The sequence below is a fragment of the Ambystoma mexicanum genome, chromosome 5q (genome assembly GCF_040938575.1).
Source record: "Ambystoma mexicanum isolate Mex_15411 chromosome 5q, UKY_AmexF1_1, whole genome shotgun sequence".
Lineage (NCBI taxonomy): Eukaryota > Metazoa > Chordata > Amphibia > Caudata > Ambystomatidae > Ambystoma > Ambystoma mexicanum.
The window spans coordinates 1,285,970,931-1,285,990,558 of record NC_090933.1 but is presented as its reverse complement, the minus strand read 5'-3'; the positions used below and the strand labels follow the sequence as shown (position 1 = coordinate 1,285,990,558).

General features: G+C 49.9%; 1 protein-coding gene across 1 annotated transcript in view; it reads left to right on the top strand.

Moving 5' to 3' along the window:
* The first annotated feature begins 6,862 nt into the window (after positions 1–6,862).
* LOC138498392 (uncharacterized) overlaps positions 6,863–19,628 on the top strand; it is an 85,574-nt gene continuing 72,808 nt past the window's right edge. Inside the window, exons 1-2 of the mRNA XM_069622164.1 lie at positions 6,863–6,869; positions 6,917–7,219. Of these exons, the coding sequence (XP_069478265.1) occupies positions 6,863–6,869; positions 6,917–7,219 (310 nt within the window). The remainder of the gene's footprint in view (positions 6,870–6,916; positions 7,220–19,628) is intronic.

The window sequence follows — 19,628 nt, the reverse complement described above, 5'->3', positions numbered from 1 at the left end:
CAGCAGGTCTGGCGGGGCACTCCTGTACCGCCATGAGAAGGTTGCAAAGATGGTGATGGCATGTGTCATGCTCCACAACATGTGCGTACGTAGAAATGTGCCCATGCCCCCAGACGCAGAACTGCAAGCACCTGATGATGGTCATGATGAGGGTGGGGATGTGGCAGCACCTCAGGGAGTCTGCGAGGCACAGGAGGGCCGTGACATTCGTCAGCATGTCATTGATGCATGCTTCTAGCACTCAGGCCTGGTGGCTGATACATAGACACGGGACTCGTGGCACTGTGTGTGTCTGGTACATGCACTATATGGACTATACGCCTAGGATGGCCTAGTACATAATGATCATTGTTGACACATCGCATTGGTTGATCGTGCACTTGTTTATGGCATATGTGATATCATGTTGAACACCCTATCGACCCGCCACCCAAGTGAGCCCAACACACCCCCTCCACCCTCCTACCTCCCCCCCGTACACCAGTGTCCAAAGATGCTCATTGTCAGTGGACTGTCGCTATTGCAAGCCCCCTCTGCGGGTGTCAGGGGCACCCCTGCCTGTGGAGCGCAGGTTCCTCCCAGATCTACGTTGGGGGCTGCCCTGGACGGAACTAGCAACGGAAGATGTCTCTGCCTGCTCACGTCCATGCATGTCCCTAAGGGTTTGTGAGAGCTCCGTGAGCACACGGCGCACTGCAGCAAGTTCGGCACATACGTCTTTGGACATCGCATGCAGTTCCCCCCTCAGGCTCTCGGTGCTTCTCTCCATTTGGACTCTCAGGCTCTCGGTGCTACTCTCCATTTGTGCCCTTAGTGTCTCTGTACCTCTCTCCATTTCTGCCCTGAGTGTCTCAGTTGATGTTTCTATGTCTGCCTTAGTGGCCCCACATTCATCGGCATGGTCCTTGAGGAGCGTGGCCAGTTGCTGCTGTTGCCCGATTAACTTGTCGAGGGACTGTTGCCTCTGCTGGGCCATGGCCATTTGCGGGGGGGTCACAGAGGGGCTGTTGACCTCATGTTGCCTTGCCACAGGGCTTGGGGGGGATGGCCAGTCGTCGTCTTGTGGGTGCCCCTGCGTGGTATTCTCATGTTGTACGGGATGGGACAGACAGGGGGATTGGGGCAGGTCATGGATGGATCTGACTTCGACATCTCCGTCTTCTGTGTCGGAGCATGCTGCCATCATTGGGGTGTCACCTATGGTGCTGCTGCCACCAGAGCCAGTGCCTTCTGTGACATCCGTTGGGGGGACCTGTGGTGGTGGTGTAGTGGGCATGCTGGCTGCTGGGGTGCCTGTTGATGTTCCCTCCTCTGTGCTGCCACCTGATTTGTGCTGCTGCCGTGTCTTGATGCGTGCAGCTGAGGTGGAGGGTCTTTGGCCGTTGGTCTTGGCCCTCTTTGCAGGTGTGCTGGTAGGGGTGTCCTGATGCTCGTCGTTTGGATCGGACCCTGTGGTGGAGTAAAGGAGGGCGAGGGTTATTAATGGGTCTGTGGGTATTGGAATGGCATTGTATCACATGCATTGGGGTGGTACATGAGGGTGATTTGGGTCGGGGCCTTAGAGGTGCTTTCATTTGTGTGTGGGGTGAGGGTGCAGTTGTTTGGCAGCCTGCAGTTAGGGTGTGCCTGCTGGACGTGTGGTGGGTGTTTTAGGGGTTTTTAATTATTTATGTATTTATTGTGTTTTTAAGGTGCGCTATGAGGGCGATGTGTGTGGACGTTCTCCTGGACATGTGTTCCTGTTGCACTATGTGGACACATGGTACTTCACATGATTGGACATTGTGGTTTTAGCATTTTTTTATCTGGCCCACCTACCTGATTCTTCTGATGTCTGCACTCCTTTCTCCATCCCTCCGACTCCCTCAATGCTCTCCATTCCGATGGTGGAGGCACAGATTTCTTCCCAGGGGGTCAACTTGATGGGTGATTCAGGACCTCCCCCGGTGGCTGTGGCAATGTTGCGGTTGGCAGAGAGTATGCTGCGGACGCGTATCCGCAGGTCGTCCCACCGCTTTCGGCATTGTTGTGGTGTGCGGGGTGCGGTCCCCACCGCGCTTACCCGCTGTGCTACCAGAGCCCATATGGACTTCTTGTTCGCAAGTGCCGTCCTGGTCATTTGCGTGGAGAAGACGACGGCAGCATGCTCCTGGAGGGTCTCCGTGAGCACGGTGAGTTCCTCGCGGGAGAAGTGGACCTGCCGCTTGCGGTCGCACGCTTTCTTCGCTGCTTTTCCCATTTTTCTTGGTTTCGCTAGGGTGGATGACGGGTTGGGGGGTGTCTCAGGGTTGTGTTTTTAGTGGTAGTGTGGTTTTAGTGGTTTTATAGGTGTACGGCGGGTTGTTTCCCGTTCCGGGCCCATGTTTTTACTTCCGTTTCCGTATATTTCCGGTCACCGTACTTTCCGGTAGGCGCACTCTGTGGTGTCCGCTGTGATGGGTGGCGGTATTGCACCTAGGGCGACGTACGGCGGCGGTGTGGGCCGTTTTGGGGACATTTGCGCCATCGCGGACTTTGCACTTCCGCCATGGCGTGGTGCTCGTGCCCGATGGGTCGGAATGGACCGCTCTTTGCTCCTTCGTGCAATGGCGGAAACGCTATTTACGCTGTTGCGGTCCGGTCAGTCACTTTCCGCCAGGGTCGTAATGAGGGCCACAGTGTTTAGAGAAGACCTGAGGAAAGAAATTAAGGAATACTTTGAACTCAACACAGGCAGTGTAAGATCGGCCGGTACAGTGTGGGGGGCATTTAAGGTGGTTGTGAGAGGGACAGCGATATCCAGATCACATGGGCTACAGAGTGGAATATTACAGGAACTGCGAGACACGGAAATTAGGATAGAAACTGAAATGAAAAAAGGGATGAGCTCCTCAACAGAGACTAAGTCCATATGCCAACTACAACAGGAGTGCAAGGTTCACTGGGAGAGTTTATGTAATTTGAATTATAGAAAATACATAGAGAAACAACACACAGAAGGGGACAAGCCGGGCAGGTTACTTGCATGGTTATATAAGAGTGAGATCCCCAGGCAAGCAATCAGAGAAGTGCAGGGGTTGGACGCGCAAACACTAGATACGCAGGAGGGAGTCAATAAATGTTTTCTAGAATATTACCAGAGACTGTATATGGATAAGACCGAGAAGGAAGAAATAGATGTGATGGAAGCGCTAACTGAGATTGATTTACCTAAACTTGGGAAAGCAGATAAGGAGGATTTGGAAGCTCCACTCACGCTGGAAGAGTTAGAACGAGTGATTCAGTCTCTGGCCACAAATAAGGCCCCGGGGGCAGACAGGCTCCCAAGCGAATTCTACAAAACATTCAAAGGAGAATGAGGCATTTGAAAGCAACATGTTGCCTGAATCTCTCAGGGAGGCGATTAACATTTCGCTTCTCAAACCCAATAAGCCAAGTACGGACTGCGGTTCATACAGACCGCTATCGATGCTTAACCAGGACAATAAGTTACTCACAGCAGTGATGGTCAACAGATTGAAACCGGTTATAAATAGACTTGTTCACCCGGATCAGACAGGATATGTCCCGAGGGGAGCTCTCAAGAAGTGGCAGCGATTTCATCGGACACGGTTAAAGCCTTCGACTCAGTCAAATGGCCATGGCTGATGGCAGTGTTGAAGGAATACGGGCTGGGGCCTGCTTATTTGAAATGGGCTCAATTGTTGTATAGCAGACCAATAGCTCAGGTAAAAACAGGCGTGATCATATCAGATAGGTGGACACTAGGCAGGGGTACTAGACAAGGATGTCTGTGGTCCCCGATGCTTTTTATAGTAGCACTTGAACCTCTGACGATTTATCTGAGACAGCAGCATGGTGAGGTGGGGATTAACACTAAGGGTGGGCGACATTTGATATCTATGTATGCAGACGATTTGCTACTATATCTAGGGTATCCCGAAGAGAACCTGCAATACATTTTGGATGTAATGGAACGGTATGCCATACTATCAGGTATAACTATAAATCCTAGGAAGTGCAGCATATTCCCTTTGGGCAGGTATGTCGGGATGCAGAGACATCTGCTCCCAGTACTGCGAATCGGGTGGGCAACAGAGAAGTTCAGGTACCTAGGAATAGATATATATCATGATGTGGGGGTTGAGCATGAACAGAATACGGAGAAGGCGGTGTCCAAAATCAAAAACAGCATGATATTTTGGGCCAAGCCACCACTGACCATGATGGTAAGGGTGGCACTCTTGAAGATGGTGGGGCTCCCTAGGCTATTACGCTATTTTGCAAATATCCCATTCATGATACCTAAAAGGTTCTTTGCCAAAGTGCAGAGCATACGTAGGGGGTACATATGTCACAATTCTAGAAACAGATTAGCATTGTGGAAGTTGCAGAACCCGTACGAACAGGGAGGCATCAAGTCGCCTAACTTTGAAGTGTACTTCCTGGCCAGCCAACTGCAATATGTAGTGAGATGGCTATCAGAGGAACTTACCGCAGAGGCTACACTGTTAAGGGCTGAGTGCACTCCTTATTTTATGAATGAATGGCTGTGGTTACCTAAGGCGCAGCAAACAAATGGGTCTAGCTTGCTAAAACTGGGTGGAGATATATGGCGAAGGGCTTGCCAAGTAATGGAGAACCCATCACTGTGTTCCCCACAAATGCCGCTGGTGACATTAAGAGGGATAGATGCTCACATGAGGAAGTCCACAAGGGTACATTGGGAGACGATGGGTATAGCGACCCTAGGGGATGTGGGGCAGGAAGGGAAGATAATAGAGTTTGACACATTAAGAGAGGACACAGGGTTACATCAGGGACGTATAGCGCATACGCCAGATTAAGGACAATAACTAACTCGACAGCCGGATGCTGTCATAGAGACTTTCTGTGATGTGTCAGAGGGGGCTCACAAAGTATCCCGGATATATGAATTAATGATGTCCAAGGTTGGGAAGGAGGTCACCCAGACGAGGCGTGGATGGGAAGAGGAGGCAGGGGAGCCGATGGGAGATGCATTGTGGGCCAGAGTACAGAGATGCCACAAGAAAGTGTCTAGAAATGCGAGGTTGCAGCAAATCCAGTTGTATGTTACCCATAGAGCATATATGACCCGAAAGAAGATAGCTAAGTTCAAAAACTCCAGAACACAGACATGCCCGAAATGTGGAGAGGTAGAGGCGGGAATGATGCATATGTTCTGGGCATGCCCGGAAATAAGGAGATTCTGGAGGGAGGTAGCTCACCGCCTAGCCGAGAAAGAGACAAACCTAGAGGTGGGCTCCCTGTGGGCATGTGTGGTTGGGAGGTTTCCTAGGCCGCGCAAACTCAAACATGTGAGTAAGCTCAAGCATTTAGCATATTTTTTAGCCAAGCGCAGGATTGCGATATGCTGGAAAGCAAGTAATAGACCGAATGTGGAAGCTTGTAGCGAGACCTACAGAAATAATGCTGAGACAGTGGTATGGAGTGGGGAGGAAGGTGTGACGTTGATGGCCTGGAAACACTTGGTAGCCACACTGTATCCACAGAAACAGCATTGATAGATAGCCCCATAGGGGCGGAAGAAGGAGAGTCTACCAGAGACGAGACGCAAGCAGTGGAGAAACATTGCTGAAAATGTTGGGGGGACATGACCTCTGCAGAAAAGGTGCCCCATTCAAATGAATGGGGCCAAAATGGTGTGCCATGAAAGTTGGGGGGAGAAAAACACCCCCGTCCCCCCCTAAAATTACGCCCATGGGCGCAAGGGGCTGAAGTGTGACATAGGCTGAGGGGTTTGGGGGTGGGATGGTTGGGAGGGAGATGAAAATTGAAGACATGCCACGGTATTGAGTGTATTGATTTGCTTTTCAGAGGATATACTGTATGTTGTACATGTCGAATAATACAAATTGTTTAAAAAAAAAGAAATGTGTGATTATGTTTGCGGTGTAGTGAAGTTTGTGCGGTTTGTTGTGCTTTAGGGTTGTGGATGTGTTTGGTTAGAGTTTGAGAGGTGTATGCAGAAGGGTGAAATTGTTAGTGGATTGGTTATTGGCCTTGCTATCTAGATGTAATATGAGCTAGTTTCCACGTTCTTTCTAGATATGGCACGTGAATATCTCTACATTTCTATCTAGATCCGGCACTGGCTAATATTCACAATCCTGTCTATATGTGATGCACGCCAATGTTCACAATTATATTCAAGAGTGGCGCTGGCCCACATTCCCAATTCTATCTAGATGCAATGCAGGGCTAGCATTCAAATTCTATCTAAATGTGGCATTGGCAATATTCCCAATGCAGTCTAGATGTGGCAGTGGCTAATGGTATATAGCTTGGCAGGTCGGGGGTGTACAGTACCCAACTGCCTATGTTACTCACCCTAACAGTACAGTATGTGAGGCTTTGGCTGTTTCTGTATGCAGTCTCCTGTTGGGAGTCTTCTGAAAGCGGTCTACTCATCAAAACGTGGGCTGCTCGTGCTTGCGAGAACTCGTCTGACAGATCTGGGAGTTTCCTGCTGCACCCCCTGAGCCTGTGGACGGTGAAAGCGGGGCCCTGCTCAGTCTTGTTTCAGCCATTTCCCACCCTGCTTATGAGGGAGCTCCTTCACCAGAAAGGGGGAGGTTTGTTTTTTCTCATTGACCTCCAGTGGAGGCAAATCTGTTTTAGGTAGGTAAAAGTTGTAAAATGTCAATACTTTGGACTGAAATATCAACAACAACAAATATCAGTTGGTCAGTGTGTTTGTATCCATTCTGGGCTTAAGAGAGCACCCCATCTCTGTGTTCTGTCTGCGTTTCTACTTCCTCAAATTATTGATAGTTTTTGTGCTATTTTCTTTGTAAAAGTGCATACATGGTGTGTTAACCCTCCTGCATAAGAATGTAACATGGAAGGTGAGCTTTAATGTAGCTTTGACTGAATGTCCTTGTTTTATTTCCAGGGAAGCCACAGGCCACGGATATTAAGTGTGTCCCCTGTGATGGAAACAACATGCAGTGCTGTTTGGAACTGCTTCGATTTTACCCAAAGGGAATCCAGCTTAAATGGAGCTCTGGCACTGGGAGTTTAAAAGATGTCCCCTTTGAGGTACATGAAATGGGGGAAGCAGCAGGATTCAGCATCAGAAGCATGTGTGTGATTAATGAAGAAGCCTTAACAGACCCTAACTATAAGATTCGCGTGACCTGGGAGCACAGCTCACTCGACGACCCGGAATACAAAGAGATCTCAGTGACAGACCCGGGTAAGAGAAGCAACAGGATATAGTGGGATGTCTGTGACCGACCCGGGTAAGAGAAGCAACGGGATATAGTGTGACGTCTGTGACAGACCCGGGTAAGAGAAGCAACGGAATACAGTGGGATGTCCATGATCGAGCTGGGTAAAAGCAACGGGATATAGTGGGGCACCTGCCACAGACCCAGGTAAGAGAAGCAACGGGATATAGCGGGCCATCTGTGACAGACCCGGGTAAGAGAAGCAACGGGATATAGTGGGACATCTGTGACAGACCCAAGTAAGAGAAGCAACAGGATATAGTGGGACGTCTCTGACAGGCCTAAGTAAGAGAAGCAACGGGATATAATGGGAGGTCTGTGACCGAACGGGTAAGAGACGCAACGGGATATAGTGGGACATCTGTGACAGACCTGGGTAAGAGAAGCAATGGGATATAGTGGGACGTCTGTGACAGACCCAAGTAAGAGAAGCAACTGGATATAGTGGGACGTCTGTGACCAATCCTGGTAAGAGAAGCAACAGGATATAGTGGGACGTCTGTGACTAACCCAGATAAGAGAAGCAACGGGATATAGTGGGATGTGTGCGACAGGCCCGGGTAACATGTACACATCTCTTACTTATGACTGTTGCAGACATCCCACCTTATCCCGCTGCTTCTCCTACCCAGGTCAAAGGGCTAAAGGGGCAAAACTAACCACCAAAAATATAAGAAACAGGTGACATACAAAAGTAACATTAACCTAATGGGGCTAATGCTTCAAACTAAAGAGTACTGTACAAATGTACAAAATTACTTTACTACGCAGCATTTGAATAAGTGGTCGCATGTAAATGGGGCGTAGAGAATGTAGGCAAGATGGAAGGGGGAGCGCCCTCTTCGACAAGTAAGTGAAGTTCAAGCTGATTTTTAAAGAGATCCACTGTCTGGCTGCCTTTAATTGGGATGGCAGAAGGCTCAAATAGAGTAGAGCAATGAGTTGGTGAGTAGGTTGATACAATCAGATAGGTACTGCGTAACAAGACCATTGATAGCTTTGTAGGCTAGGAAAATGAACTTAAAAAGGGACAGTTATGCATGGAGAGACAACCGGCATGGTGTCCGAAGGTAGAAGTGGGCGGGGTCTGGGTTGGCGGCAGAGAGTGAGGGTAGCAAAGTTGAGGACTTTGTGGAGAGGGAAGAAGGCCAATGAGTAGGCATGACCAGTAGCCAAGTTTGCTGAGCACAAGGGTGGAGATTCATGTTATTCGTAGAGTGGTAAGAAATGGATGAATGTTCCAAATGTTCATTAGGTTAATACAGGCAGCAGAAGTGGTGGTAGCAATGAAATGTTGCAATCAGAGTTCGCTATTAAAGAGGAGAGCAAGAGGTTCAGGCCAGAAAAAGATAAAAGAGGGGAGAATGGTGATGGAATTGGAAGACAGAAGAAAGATGGCTCTGTTTTTGAAGAGTTAAGCATGAGGCTGCAGAAAGCCATCCTGCGACTTGCAGTGAGACAATTGGTAATCCATTCCAAGATGGTGAAGGTGAAGGCAAGGACGTCATTTAGGGGTTGCCAGGGGCCGCACCTGCGACCTCTGTATTCTCCCTTGTTAACCCTGTGGTCTCGCCTGGTCCCCCTAAAAGAAAATCTTTTACATTTTTTTTAAACATTTTTTTATTGAGGCTTCTGGGCTGTGGCCAGCAGCATGTGGCTCTTTGTTTCTGGAGTGGCTGGTTTTCCGATAGCTATAGCCAGTAAGATAGCTCAATGTGTGTGTGATCTGCAGGATGCAGGCTCGACTCCCAGCAAGGTCAGCCTTTCATCCTGCTGATGTTGATAAATGAGGACCAACACAGGCTGGGTGATATTGTATGTATATTTGTTTTATATGAAGCGCTTAAGCGTAAGTGCTATATAATAACAACTCATTAACGTTTGGCCTTGGACATCTGCTTGCATTCACAGTAATTTGGTAATATGAGCCTATACGCGATATTAAAGATACATATGCTGACTCATTCTTGTATGAAATGTAAATCCCTTTACAGTGATATCGTAACCATATTACTCCAACATACCGTCCCCTTTCCTCCATACTTATGGGACATTCCTCCGTCCTGTGGGACGGGACCGGAGCACTTTGTAAAAAGCATCACATTTTTCAAAAATGTGTCCTTCCTCTCTTTTTACGCAGGGTACCGCACGCGGCCGTAACCCCGCCCTTCTTAGCTCTGCACAGCGCATCGCCCATCAGTCCTTTTCTCCGCTCATTCGGGACTGGACGCACTTGCATCTTCAGAAGATTTTTTACTTCCAGGTCCTCCTCTCCTGCTCCGGCTGGCGGTCGCGAGTCCGTCTATGCCGTTTCAGGTAGATTATCCTACTTGTTCTTGTCAGCGACGCTTTGCTAGGGCGGACCCCCATTCCCTTTGCTTAGAATGTTTGGGTCCGGACCACCGGTGGGTCTCGTGCTTTTACTGCGACCCCTTTCGGTCCAGGCGCTTCAACGTCGATTGGGGCGTTGGGAGGAGGTGTTCCAGCGCGCTCCCCCACTGCATTTTCTTACGTTCATCGAAGAAAAAAAGAAACGCCCGGTGAGTTCTTTACTTTTTAGAGAACCCCGGCCGGGGGACTCCTTCCCGGGGTCTTCCCGGTCCGGGAGGAGCGTCAAGAGCTCTGTTACCGGGGTTTGCCCTGAGGTGCCTTCTGGGTCTCAAAAGTGTACCAGAGTTTTCTCCGAGGGTCTCCGTAAGGGGCCTATTGACACTGGGTTGCTATCCGAGGCCCCTCCTGTGGGGGCTATTTGTGGGCCAAGCTCGGCTGCAGTGGAGGGTACCGGAGCTTGCTTCGAGGTCTCCCAGGTTGGAGCTTCCCTTAAAAACACAGGGGTACGCCCTGAGACCTCTGTTGGGGCTGTTAGTACTGAACAAAAGTCCGAGGCCCGTGGTAGGGCTTTAGAGACCGGGCTCGGGTCCGAGGGCCCTCGTTTGGTGGCTAGTGTAACCGACAGTTCTGAGAGGCCTTTTAAGGTTTTGTCAGTGTGGTGTGTTCCTCATCGGTCCCGTTCAAGCAGTGACAGCAGACCTGTTGAGGGGGCACTGAGTAAGGTCTTGGACCATGATACCTCAGTTACCAGCGATACCGAGGTCCTTCCCTTGAAGGCTTCTTTGGCTGTTAGCATGTCTCAAAAACATTCTAGGCCTCACAGCAACGGTTAGGCCGAGGTTCCTTTTATCAAGGCTAAAATGAAGACCCCTGACCCACCTGTGGAGACCCCTGTCTCACTTCAACACGTGTCGCAGTTCCCCTCAGGTGCGGACAAAATGGCGGCCGTTCCCGCCAAGACTACGGCGGCCATTTTGGATACCTTCTTACAACTACGCCATCGGCCCTAGGTGTGGGGAGTTGATTATCAGGTGAAGATCGTTTTCCTTGTGCACATCCTTTTCGTCCAGTTTATGACTAGAACGCTCAGAGGCCCCTACCCCACAATGCCTTGCTTCCGCCGGCATCGGCACCCCTGATTTATGTGGACACCAGTGGTTAAGGGCCCTCTTGTCAACCCTCTCCATTGCGTCCTTGGAATTACTCCTCTTATGAGAGGCCTCCTCCAGTCGCACCTAAATCATCGGTGGAGGACGCCTTTTTTGGCAAGTTTCAAAAACTGATGCGTTCCGACCCCATGAAGGAGTACTTTCGAGGCTTGTTTAGGGAGATATGCCCGCCTGCGCCAACGGTCCCAGCGGCGGTTGCTGTGCCTCCGCCGGCACCACCCTTACCGGCTGGGCCTCCCCCAACTATTCCACCCCTGCCTCCGTCGTCCCCAGTGGACAAGGCGATTGTGGTGCCGGATGTGACTCAACCTAATCCGGACCTGTCGGATGATGTACAGGGCGATCAGGACAGCGAAGACCAGCCCCGCTCTGTCAGAGCTTTTCATGACCGGGTGCTGGACATGATGTGTCTGTTGGATGTTCCAGCACCTGAGGCACCCGCTCCGCAGGAGGGCGTGCTTTCGGGGGCGTTCACCTTATCTCCTTCGGAGCGTACTGGCTTGTTATTGCAGAAGGACGTTTTGGCCGAGGTCTGTAAAATTTGGGAGAAAGCAAACTCCGGACTGTTTGTCAATAAGAAGATTGACACGCGTTATAGACTCCATTCTTCGGAAGAGGTGGCCTTAGTGTCGTGTCCGCCCCGCTCCTCCACGGTAGTGGCTGCAGCCACTTTGCAATCCAGACCTGCGTCATCATCTTCTACGACGGCTACACAGGTTCTGGCCAAAGAGGATAAACTTCTCGACTACCTTGGGAGGAAGATTTTTGCTAACTCAGCCCTGCAGCTGCATCAAGCCAATGCGGAACTAGTGTTAGCGGGGGCGAATATGAAAATGTGGAAAGGTCTGTCGGAGTTTGAGGAGTTTATTCCCACTGAAAAGCTGGAAGATTTCAAGGCAGGTTTGTCGGACGCCAGGGTCTTGGCACAGGATCTGCTGGAAGCTGCGGCACATCACGTCGACACCTCGGCCCGGGCCTTATGCTTGGTGTGGATACCTCTCGTCAGGCTTGGCTGCACGCCACCAAGTTCTCCAAGGAGGTGCAGGATAAGGTTTTGGACCTGCCTTTCGATGGCAAGGAGCTCTTTCATTCTTCAACAGACTTGGAACTGACCAAAACTAAGGACAGCACTCAGACCGCCAAGTCCTTGTCTGTTCTGGTAAAACCTCCTTTCAGGACACAGAGATCGTTGTCAAACCCTCAGCCTTCCTCTGGTTTGAGGGGTTTTTTAGATCGGAAATCCCGCAGCAACAGAGTCGGTTTTTCTCCCGCTCCTCAGCCTCCGCCTTGGGTTCAGGTGGTGCTGCCATCGACAAACCAGCAAAATGAGGGTTTTCTGCGCTCGCACGAGACCCCGGTGGGAGGACGCATGGCGTCTCATTGGGAGGCGTGGCAGACCCTCACCGAGGACCGGTGGGTCTTGTTAGTCGCTCGGGCGGGCTTCCGCTTACCCCTTCCCCGTACCCCACCCATCAATCCTCCTTTCCAGCAGTCGGGGGCGCCCTCCCTCAGAGCCGAGATTCAGAAGTTACTGGATCTCAGGGCGCTGGAACCCGTTCCTCTAGGGGAGCAAGGGGAGGGCTTCTATTCTCAGCTGTTTACGGTGCCCAAACCCAACCAGGCTGGCCTGCGCACCATCCTAGACCTTTCAAAGTTCAATCTCTCTCTACCCCAAGAGAAATTCAAGATGATCACGCCCTTTCAAATAAAGTCCTCTTTACAGAATTGCGATTGGCTCAGCGTGGTGGACCTCCAGGATGCGTATATGCATATCTTGATCTGGAGTCCGCATCGGAGATACCTACGGTTTTCTGTGGGGGAGGAGTACTTCCAGTTCGGAGTTCTCCCTTTTGGCCTCAGCTCGGCACCGCATGTCTTTACGAAGATGATGTCGGTTATCGCAGCTTTTCTTCTGCTACAGGATATCCATGTGTATCCGTATTTGGACGATTGGCTGCTGCTCAGTCCTTGTCCGCTGGAAGCCTCAAGCAATCTTCAGTCTCTCCTCCAGCTCCTGTTTCACCTTGGGCTGTTGGTGAACTGGCAGAAATCTTCCATGATGGTCTCTCAGGACTTGACTTTCCTGGGTTTTCGTTGGAACACGATCGACTGGAGAGTTTACCTGGCCGGGGACAGAATGGCGGATCTGTTGACCACGTGTCAGATGTTTGCGCAGTTGGAGAGCATGTCGGCCTGGTGGTTCCAGAGGCTTCTGGGCCTCATGGCCTTGTGCGTATTGGCTCTTCCCCTTTCTCGGCTCAAGATGAGGCGGACGCAGATGGCTCTTCGGAGTTCTTGGCGTCAGGCTGTGGATCCGGACTCCAAGATAATATCGATTCCGGCTTTTATGAGAGTGGACCTGGTGTGGTGGTCGTCTCTCAGCAACCTGTCGGTGGGTGCGGGTTTCCAAGACCCCGCTCCGATGGTGACGATCACGACAGACTCCTCCCTTCTGGGGTGGGATGCGACGTTGGATCTTCTTCAGGTCTCCGACCTCTGGTCGCCCCAAGACAAGTTCCTTCATATAAATCATCTGGAGCTTCTGGCGATCTTCCTGGCGCTCAAGGCGTTCAGGCCAGTAATTGCCAACAAAGTGGTTTGTGTTCGCACGGACAATGCGGTGTCCATGTTTTACATCAACAAGCAGGGGGGCACCAAGTCTCCTCCTCTTGTGGATCTGGCCATTCAGATTTGGGATTGGGCGGTTCAGCATGGTGTCTGGCTGGTGGCAGTAAACATCCCGGGCCAGCTGAACGTCACGGCAGATGCCCTCAGCCGACAAACAATGGTCAGCTACAAGTGGGAATTGACAGCGGAGGTCCTCTCACAGATATTCATGTGTTGGGGCACTCCGGAAGTGGACCTCTTCGCAACATCGACGAACAAGAAACTTCCTCTGTATGCCTCCAGAAATGGGCTGGGAGCCTCCTCTCTGGGAGATGCTCTCGAGATTCCATGGCACAGCATGAGGGCCTGTGCTTTTCAGCCTCTGCCTCTGATTCATCGGACGATTTGCAAGTTGAAGAACACAGTGAACTGTTATCTTCTGGTCATAGCTCCGTGGTGGCCGACCAGGTTCTGGTTTTCAGAGCTTCAACATCTGTTGGTGTGTGCACTGATCAGGCTTCCGCTAGTTCCTGATCTGCTTCACCAGAGAGATCGGCAGCTGTGGCACCCCTCCCCACAATCGTTCAGCTTGGTGGCATGGTCCCTGAGTTCAGATCTTTAGAACATCTCAACCTGTCTGCTGACAGCATGCTTATTATTCAGGCAGCCAGGAAGCCCTCGATGAGGTCTCAGTATAGAAGCAAGTGGCTTTGGTTCTGTCACTGGAGCTTAGCCAAACAGCTGGACCCCAGGGTGGCTACAATTGACACAGTGCTGTCCTTCGTCTCTCATCTAGCAGAGTCATCTAGCAGAGTCGGGCATTCATGTCCTGTCATGCAGGACTTATCTTTCGGCTGTGGCCGCCTACCTATCCACGGACCAATGCTCTTTTCTCACTGTCAAATCCAGTGTTAAACAGCACTTTGCGGGTCTAATGCATCTTTACCCTCCTGTTCGCAAACCGCATCCGACGTGGGATCTGAACGTGGTTCTTATGGCCTTGTGCCATAAGCCTTTCGAACCAATGGCTACGGTAGATCTTAAGCACTTTTCGTAGAAGGTGTCTTTCTTCGTCGCTGTTATCTCGGCAAGGCGTGTGAGTGAGCTCCGAGCATCATTTCTTGGTTTTCCACAAGGATAATGTTGTCCTCAGGACAAATCCTTCTTTCTTACCAAAGGTGGTTTCTGATTTCCATCTAAATCAGTCAGTCTCGCTGCCTGTCTTCTTTCCAAACCCAGCTTTGGAAGCTGAGAGGGTTTTGCATTGCCTGGATGTTAGAAGAGCTCTTAAGCTGGACAGAACATCTGAGCTTAGGAGTTCTTCTCAACTATTGGTGACCTTTGGTAACCTGCAAGACAAGCAGGCCTTCAAAGCGACTATCTCCAGATGGATTGCTGCCTGTATTACGGAGTCTTACACTGTTCAGGGTCTACAGCCTCCTAAAGGGATTCATGCACATCTGGTACGGGGCAAAGTAGCTGCTCTTGCCTTTCAAAAGTATGTCCCCTGGGAGACCATTGCGAAAGCGGCTACTTGGGCCTCCCCATTGGCTTTTTGTAAACATTACTGCTTGGACTTGAGCTCCAGATCTGATGCTCAATTTGGCCAGGCTGTGCTGAAAAACCTTTTTCAGTAACGGGTTTCCGTCCACCCGTAGTTCCTGTGAGGAGTGCTTGGAAATCTCCCATAACTATGGAGGAAAGGGGACGGGACGTAGGAGTATAACCAGGTCACTCACCGTAGTGACCACCTTACTCCTAGTCCATAGTCCCCTTTCCTCCATACGGCCGCCCGCCGTCCCCTCTAATAAGGTTCCTCTATTATTGCTTAAAGGTCTCTGACCTGGCGATAGAAAAAGACTGATGGGCGATGCGCTGGGCGGAGCTAAGACGGGCGGGGTTACGGCCGCATGCGGTACCCTGCGTAAAAAGAGAGGAAGAACACATTTTTGAAAAATGTGATGCTTTTTACAAAGTGCTCCGGTCCCGTCCCACAGGACGGAGGAATGTCCCATAAGTATGTAGGAAAGGGGACTATGGACTAGGAGTAAGGTAGTCACTACGGTGAGTAACCTGGTTATTTTCCTAGTGTACTTAGAAACAATGCTATGTGATGCCACTTCCTGTTTTGTCAACGGGTGAAAGGTCGTGTTACATCGCTTCCTGTGATCAGAGGTCAAGAATTGGGTGATGTCATTTTCGCTACACGTGGCATTTTGTTGAAATGACGTCCCTGGGCGAAGGGGAGAAAAGAGAAAGAATTTGATTGTCACAAGCAAAGAGGTGATAGTGAAAGCCAAAGGATGAGATAAGTCTTCTGAAGGCAGAGGAATAGAGGGTGAAGAGCAGAGGTCCAAGGACTGACCCTTGATGGATGCTGACAAGGAAATGCTTGTTTTCAGAGGATTGTAAGTGCCAGGTGATTTTAAAGTTTCAACCTTCCAGGTAGGAGGCATTCCAGGCAATAGCAGATTTTCGAACCCCAAGGTCTTGGAGAGTGAGGAGGAGAGAGTGGTTGGCAGTGTCAAAAGTGGCAGAAAGCTCCAAATGATGAGTATAGATGAGAGTTTGGAGTGTTGAGCAACAGAGAAAAACATTGAAAAATGCATGAGTGCAGTCTCTGTGGATTATTTCTACCAATGCAAGATAAAATGGGATCTCCAAGTCCATTATCCTCAAGTTACTTGGAGACCCGGTTGAAGATCACCCGCAAAAGGACCTGTGAATAACGGAGGAGGGAAAATGGACACTGATACACTGGGGCATTTGGGCCAGAAGAGGTTTTCTTGAAAGGTGTAAGACAGGTGCAGATTTTAAGGAGGCAGGGAAGAGTCCAGCAGAGACAGAGAGAGGTTATTGTGTTGTTGGTATGCGCTACATTCACCCACCTAGACAATAGGTCTACCAGTACAGTACATGCTGCCACTTCCACTGCGATCAGCTCAACTGTACTGATCTCAAAGTTGGCGACAGAGGAAGACAAAGGAGAGCGCATGTCATGGTGATTAGTGTCTGACTCAGCGGCAGACCTTGTGGTGTGGCTTGAGTCCAGGAAGAGTGTGAGACAGAGCGAGTACAACGTGTGACGTGGTGATGTTGCTGTTCTCCCGTGCAGCCGTCAGTCGACCATTGGAGCCGGAGTTGGATGAGTAGCTACAGAGGGGAGAGGGAGCCTGTAGTTCAGAGTTCATTATGCTGTGATGTAACAGGTCAGTGAAAGCAGCGAGGGCGTGTGGGAATCCAGCAGGAGTATGGTGTGACCCCCAGCGCCGTCGGTGCCCAGCTCCCTGAGACCGGGTCAGGTGACGTAAGGGACAAGGAGCTGAGACAGGGGCAGAGGTAGCGGTAGAGGGAAGTGCTATATTGTATGTTTTCTCTCTGCTCGCTGATGTAGGATTTAATCCTTTAAATCATTTAAATCTTATCAGCTCTTTTCGCACGTGGTGTTAACACAACGCTAACCCCACATTAACTCGCCTGCGGATACTCCTATCGCAGAGTGCAGCTATATGAGCTGGCAGACCAGACATAAGAAGGAGTAGGACACCTGAACTGGATCATCAATGCTCTCTCATCCAGTTTGTCACTGCACTGCATTTCCATAATGGTGGTGTGGGGTTTTGCCCTGGAGTGGTGACCACAGAGCAGGGTTGGTAATCTACCCCACCTTTACAGAATAAATCAAAGGCGTGGCAGTGGGCGTGAGTGCAGTTGTCTGCAGGAATTGTCCTGCATTGCTACAGTGTTGGTGCACACACCTCCCTGGATGTTGTGATGAATCCAATGGAGTCATCACGGATTCCCCAGTCGGAGCCTCCTCCCATGAGGCCCGGGGAAGGCAGCCACTGCCTGGTCAGAACCCTGGTGGCGGTTAGGTGAGGGAGGATCACATGGGAGTAGATAACCACCGGGGAGATGTCATGAATTCATTGGATGATGCACAGTATTTCCCCCCTTCTCATGAGGAAAACCCAATGACCCCCCCAAAACCTTAATGGCCTATTGTTAACTAAATATTCCCCAATGTAGAGGAAATCAATTCATCTTTTCTTTACACTCTTCTGGTCAGGCCCACACTTTTGAGTCAGACACTCACCCCTCATACACAACCCCTTTTGTTTCTAATATGTCTTCAGGTGAAACCTCTGAGAAAAACCATCTAAGAGCTAAAAGGCCAATGATATCCATGGACTCCAACTCCCATAACCACTCAGGTACTGAGACGAGGAGGAGCAGGGGTGGACTGCCATATGGGGAACTCTGGAGATTTACCGGTAGGCCTCTGCACCCTGGGCCCCTTTTGTGTGGCATTTTCAAATGTTCTCATAGGAAAAGCATTGGGCCTGCTGAAAATGTGTAAAATGGGGCCACTTTGAAAATTATTTCCAGGGCCTCTTTTGGTTCCCAGTCCACCCCTGAGGAGGAGGATGAGGGAGTTTGTGCAAAATGACAGGAGCTTGATGTACCACATGCAGACTAGTTGGTTTCTGTATTCCTCCGTGCGTGGGACATTTAAAAATGGCAACTGCACTGTCGGAAGGAAGAGTGCAGTAGAGGACTTCAAACCTCATGCTGAGGCTCACGGTTGTGGAACGCTGGAAAGCCACTGGATCAAGAAGAGAGAAGCTGCGTGTGAACAAGGAGAGCCATGAAGGCGCAGGGAGCCAAGTAGGACCTCATGGTAGGTAAGCCATATGCAGAAGCAGGGTTCTCCAGTCCAGACAGAGGGTGATAGCTGGCGTGTGACTGCAGAGCCGCATAAGAGGCTGGGGCTGAACGTGTACACTCCGAATTGGAAAAGCAGCTTCAGGCGCCACACTGCTAAGGCGTGAACAGAGTAGGAGATTCTGGACACCACCGGTGAGTCTGCCCAAAGCAGCTCGGGGCCCTGGGGGATTCCGACAAGCGTGCCACCAAGTACTTGAACAATATGATATTACTGGTGTAGAAAATACCCGAAACCTATTTAAATGCAATCAAGAGAAAGTACAACAACAAATAAATTAGAGAGATGCATGAGATGCCAGTTTGAGGGAAGAGTTATCCAATACGAAGAATATTTTAATGCAGACGAGGCAAGGTATAAAGGCAAATCCCAATGATGAGAAGAATATTTGAATGCAGACAAGGTAAAGCATAAAGACGAACTTCAATCAAAGACAGATAAATGAAATGCCAATGTGGGGAAGAGGTTTGAACTGCGCAAATGATACAAAGTCCTCACAACATGTGCTATTTTGGTATAGCCAAAGAACTGTGGAGTTGAAAAAAGATACCTGGCAAGATAGTATACCAGGTGACCCACAAAATCGCAAAGGAAGTCCTGGCAGGCAAGTACACCAGGCAGCTGAAGTTGATAAAGATACCTGGCAGGGCAGTATACCAGGTGATTCAGAAAGCTACAAAGAGAAGTCCTGGCAGGTGAGTACAACAGGTAGCTAAAAGTGTATGAAGATTCCTGGCAGGGGAGTCCACCAGGTGATCTATTAAGTTACGAGAAACACTACAGAACGTATTGTTTAAACAAGAACTTTGTGAGCCCAACAAAGGAACTGTTATTTACAAGAGACACTTTGTGCCGTCCTATCAAGAATCCAGGGGAAGGGGACCAACCTCTGGGTCCAAGGATCTCTACCTTGGAGAACATTTTTGTTGGAATCCTTTTTGATACTTTTGGTTTTGAACACTTTTTGCTAATATCAAGTCAGAGACATTTCCTTGCACCTTTTAGTGTGAGGGTCAGGTTAGGACGTTTTGGACACAAAGACAGTTTTAGTTATCGACTTCCTGACACAAGCAGGTCCTTAGTTTTGAGTTCATAGGAAGGGAAACCCTCCTTAGCATAGGGCGGGAGAGGTATCCACTAATCCAACTTTGTAACGCCAGAAAGAGCGATTGTGGCACGCAACTCCCCCGTGAAGGGTGACTAGACGCTAACATCCACTAATATGAAAAGAAAAATTACTGACTGTTTTAAAAACAGAGGTGCTAGTGAAAGTGACTTGCCCTCAACAACTCTGCTTGCTCTATTCTGGGTAGAGTCTGACTCCAAGTTGATAAACCCTCATGCGACTAATCCTAATAGCCTTGTTTAGAGTGATCTGGGTCAAGCAGAGTTGAGTCCTACTGTGAAAGGTCAAACCAGCGTCAGCCTTTATCTGATACCCCGGCACCTTTCATCACGCAAATGGACAACCAACACAATTTATTCCTTGATTTTTCCCTGTCATCGTGTTCCTCCCAGTAAATACCTCGATCACACCCGGCA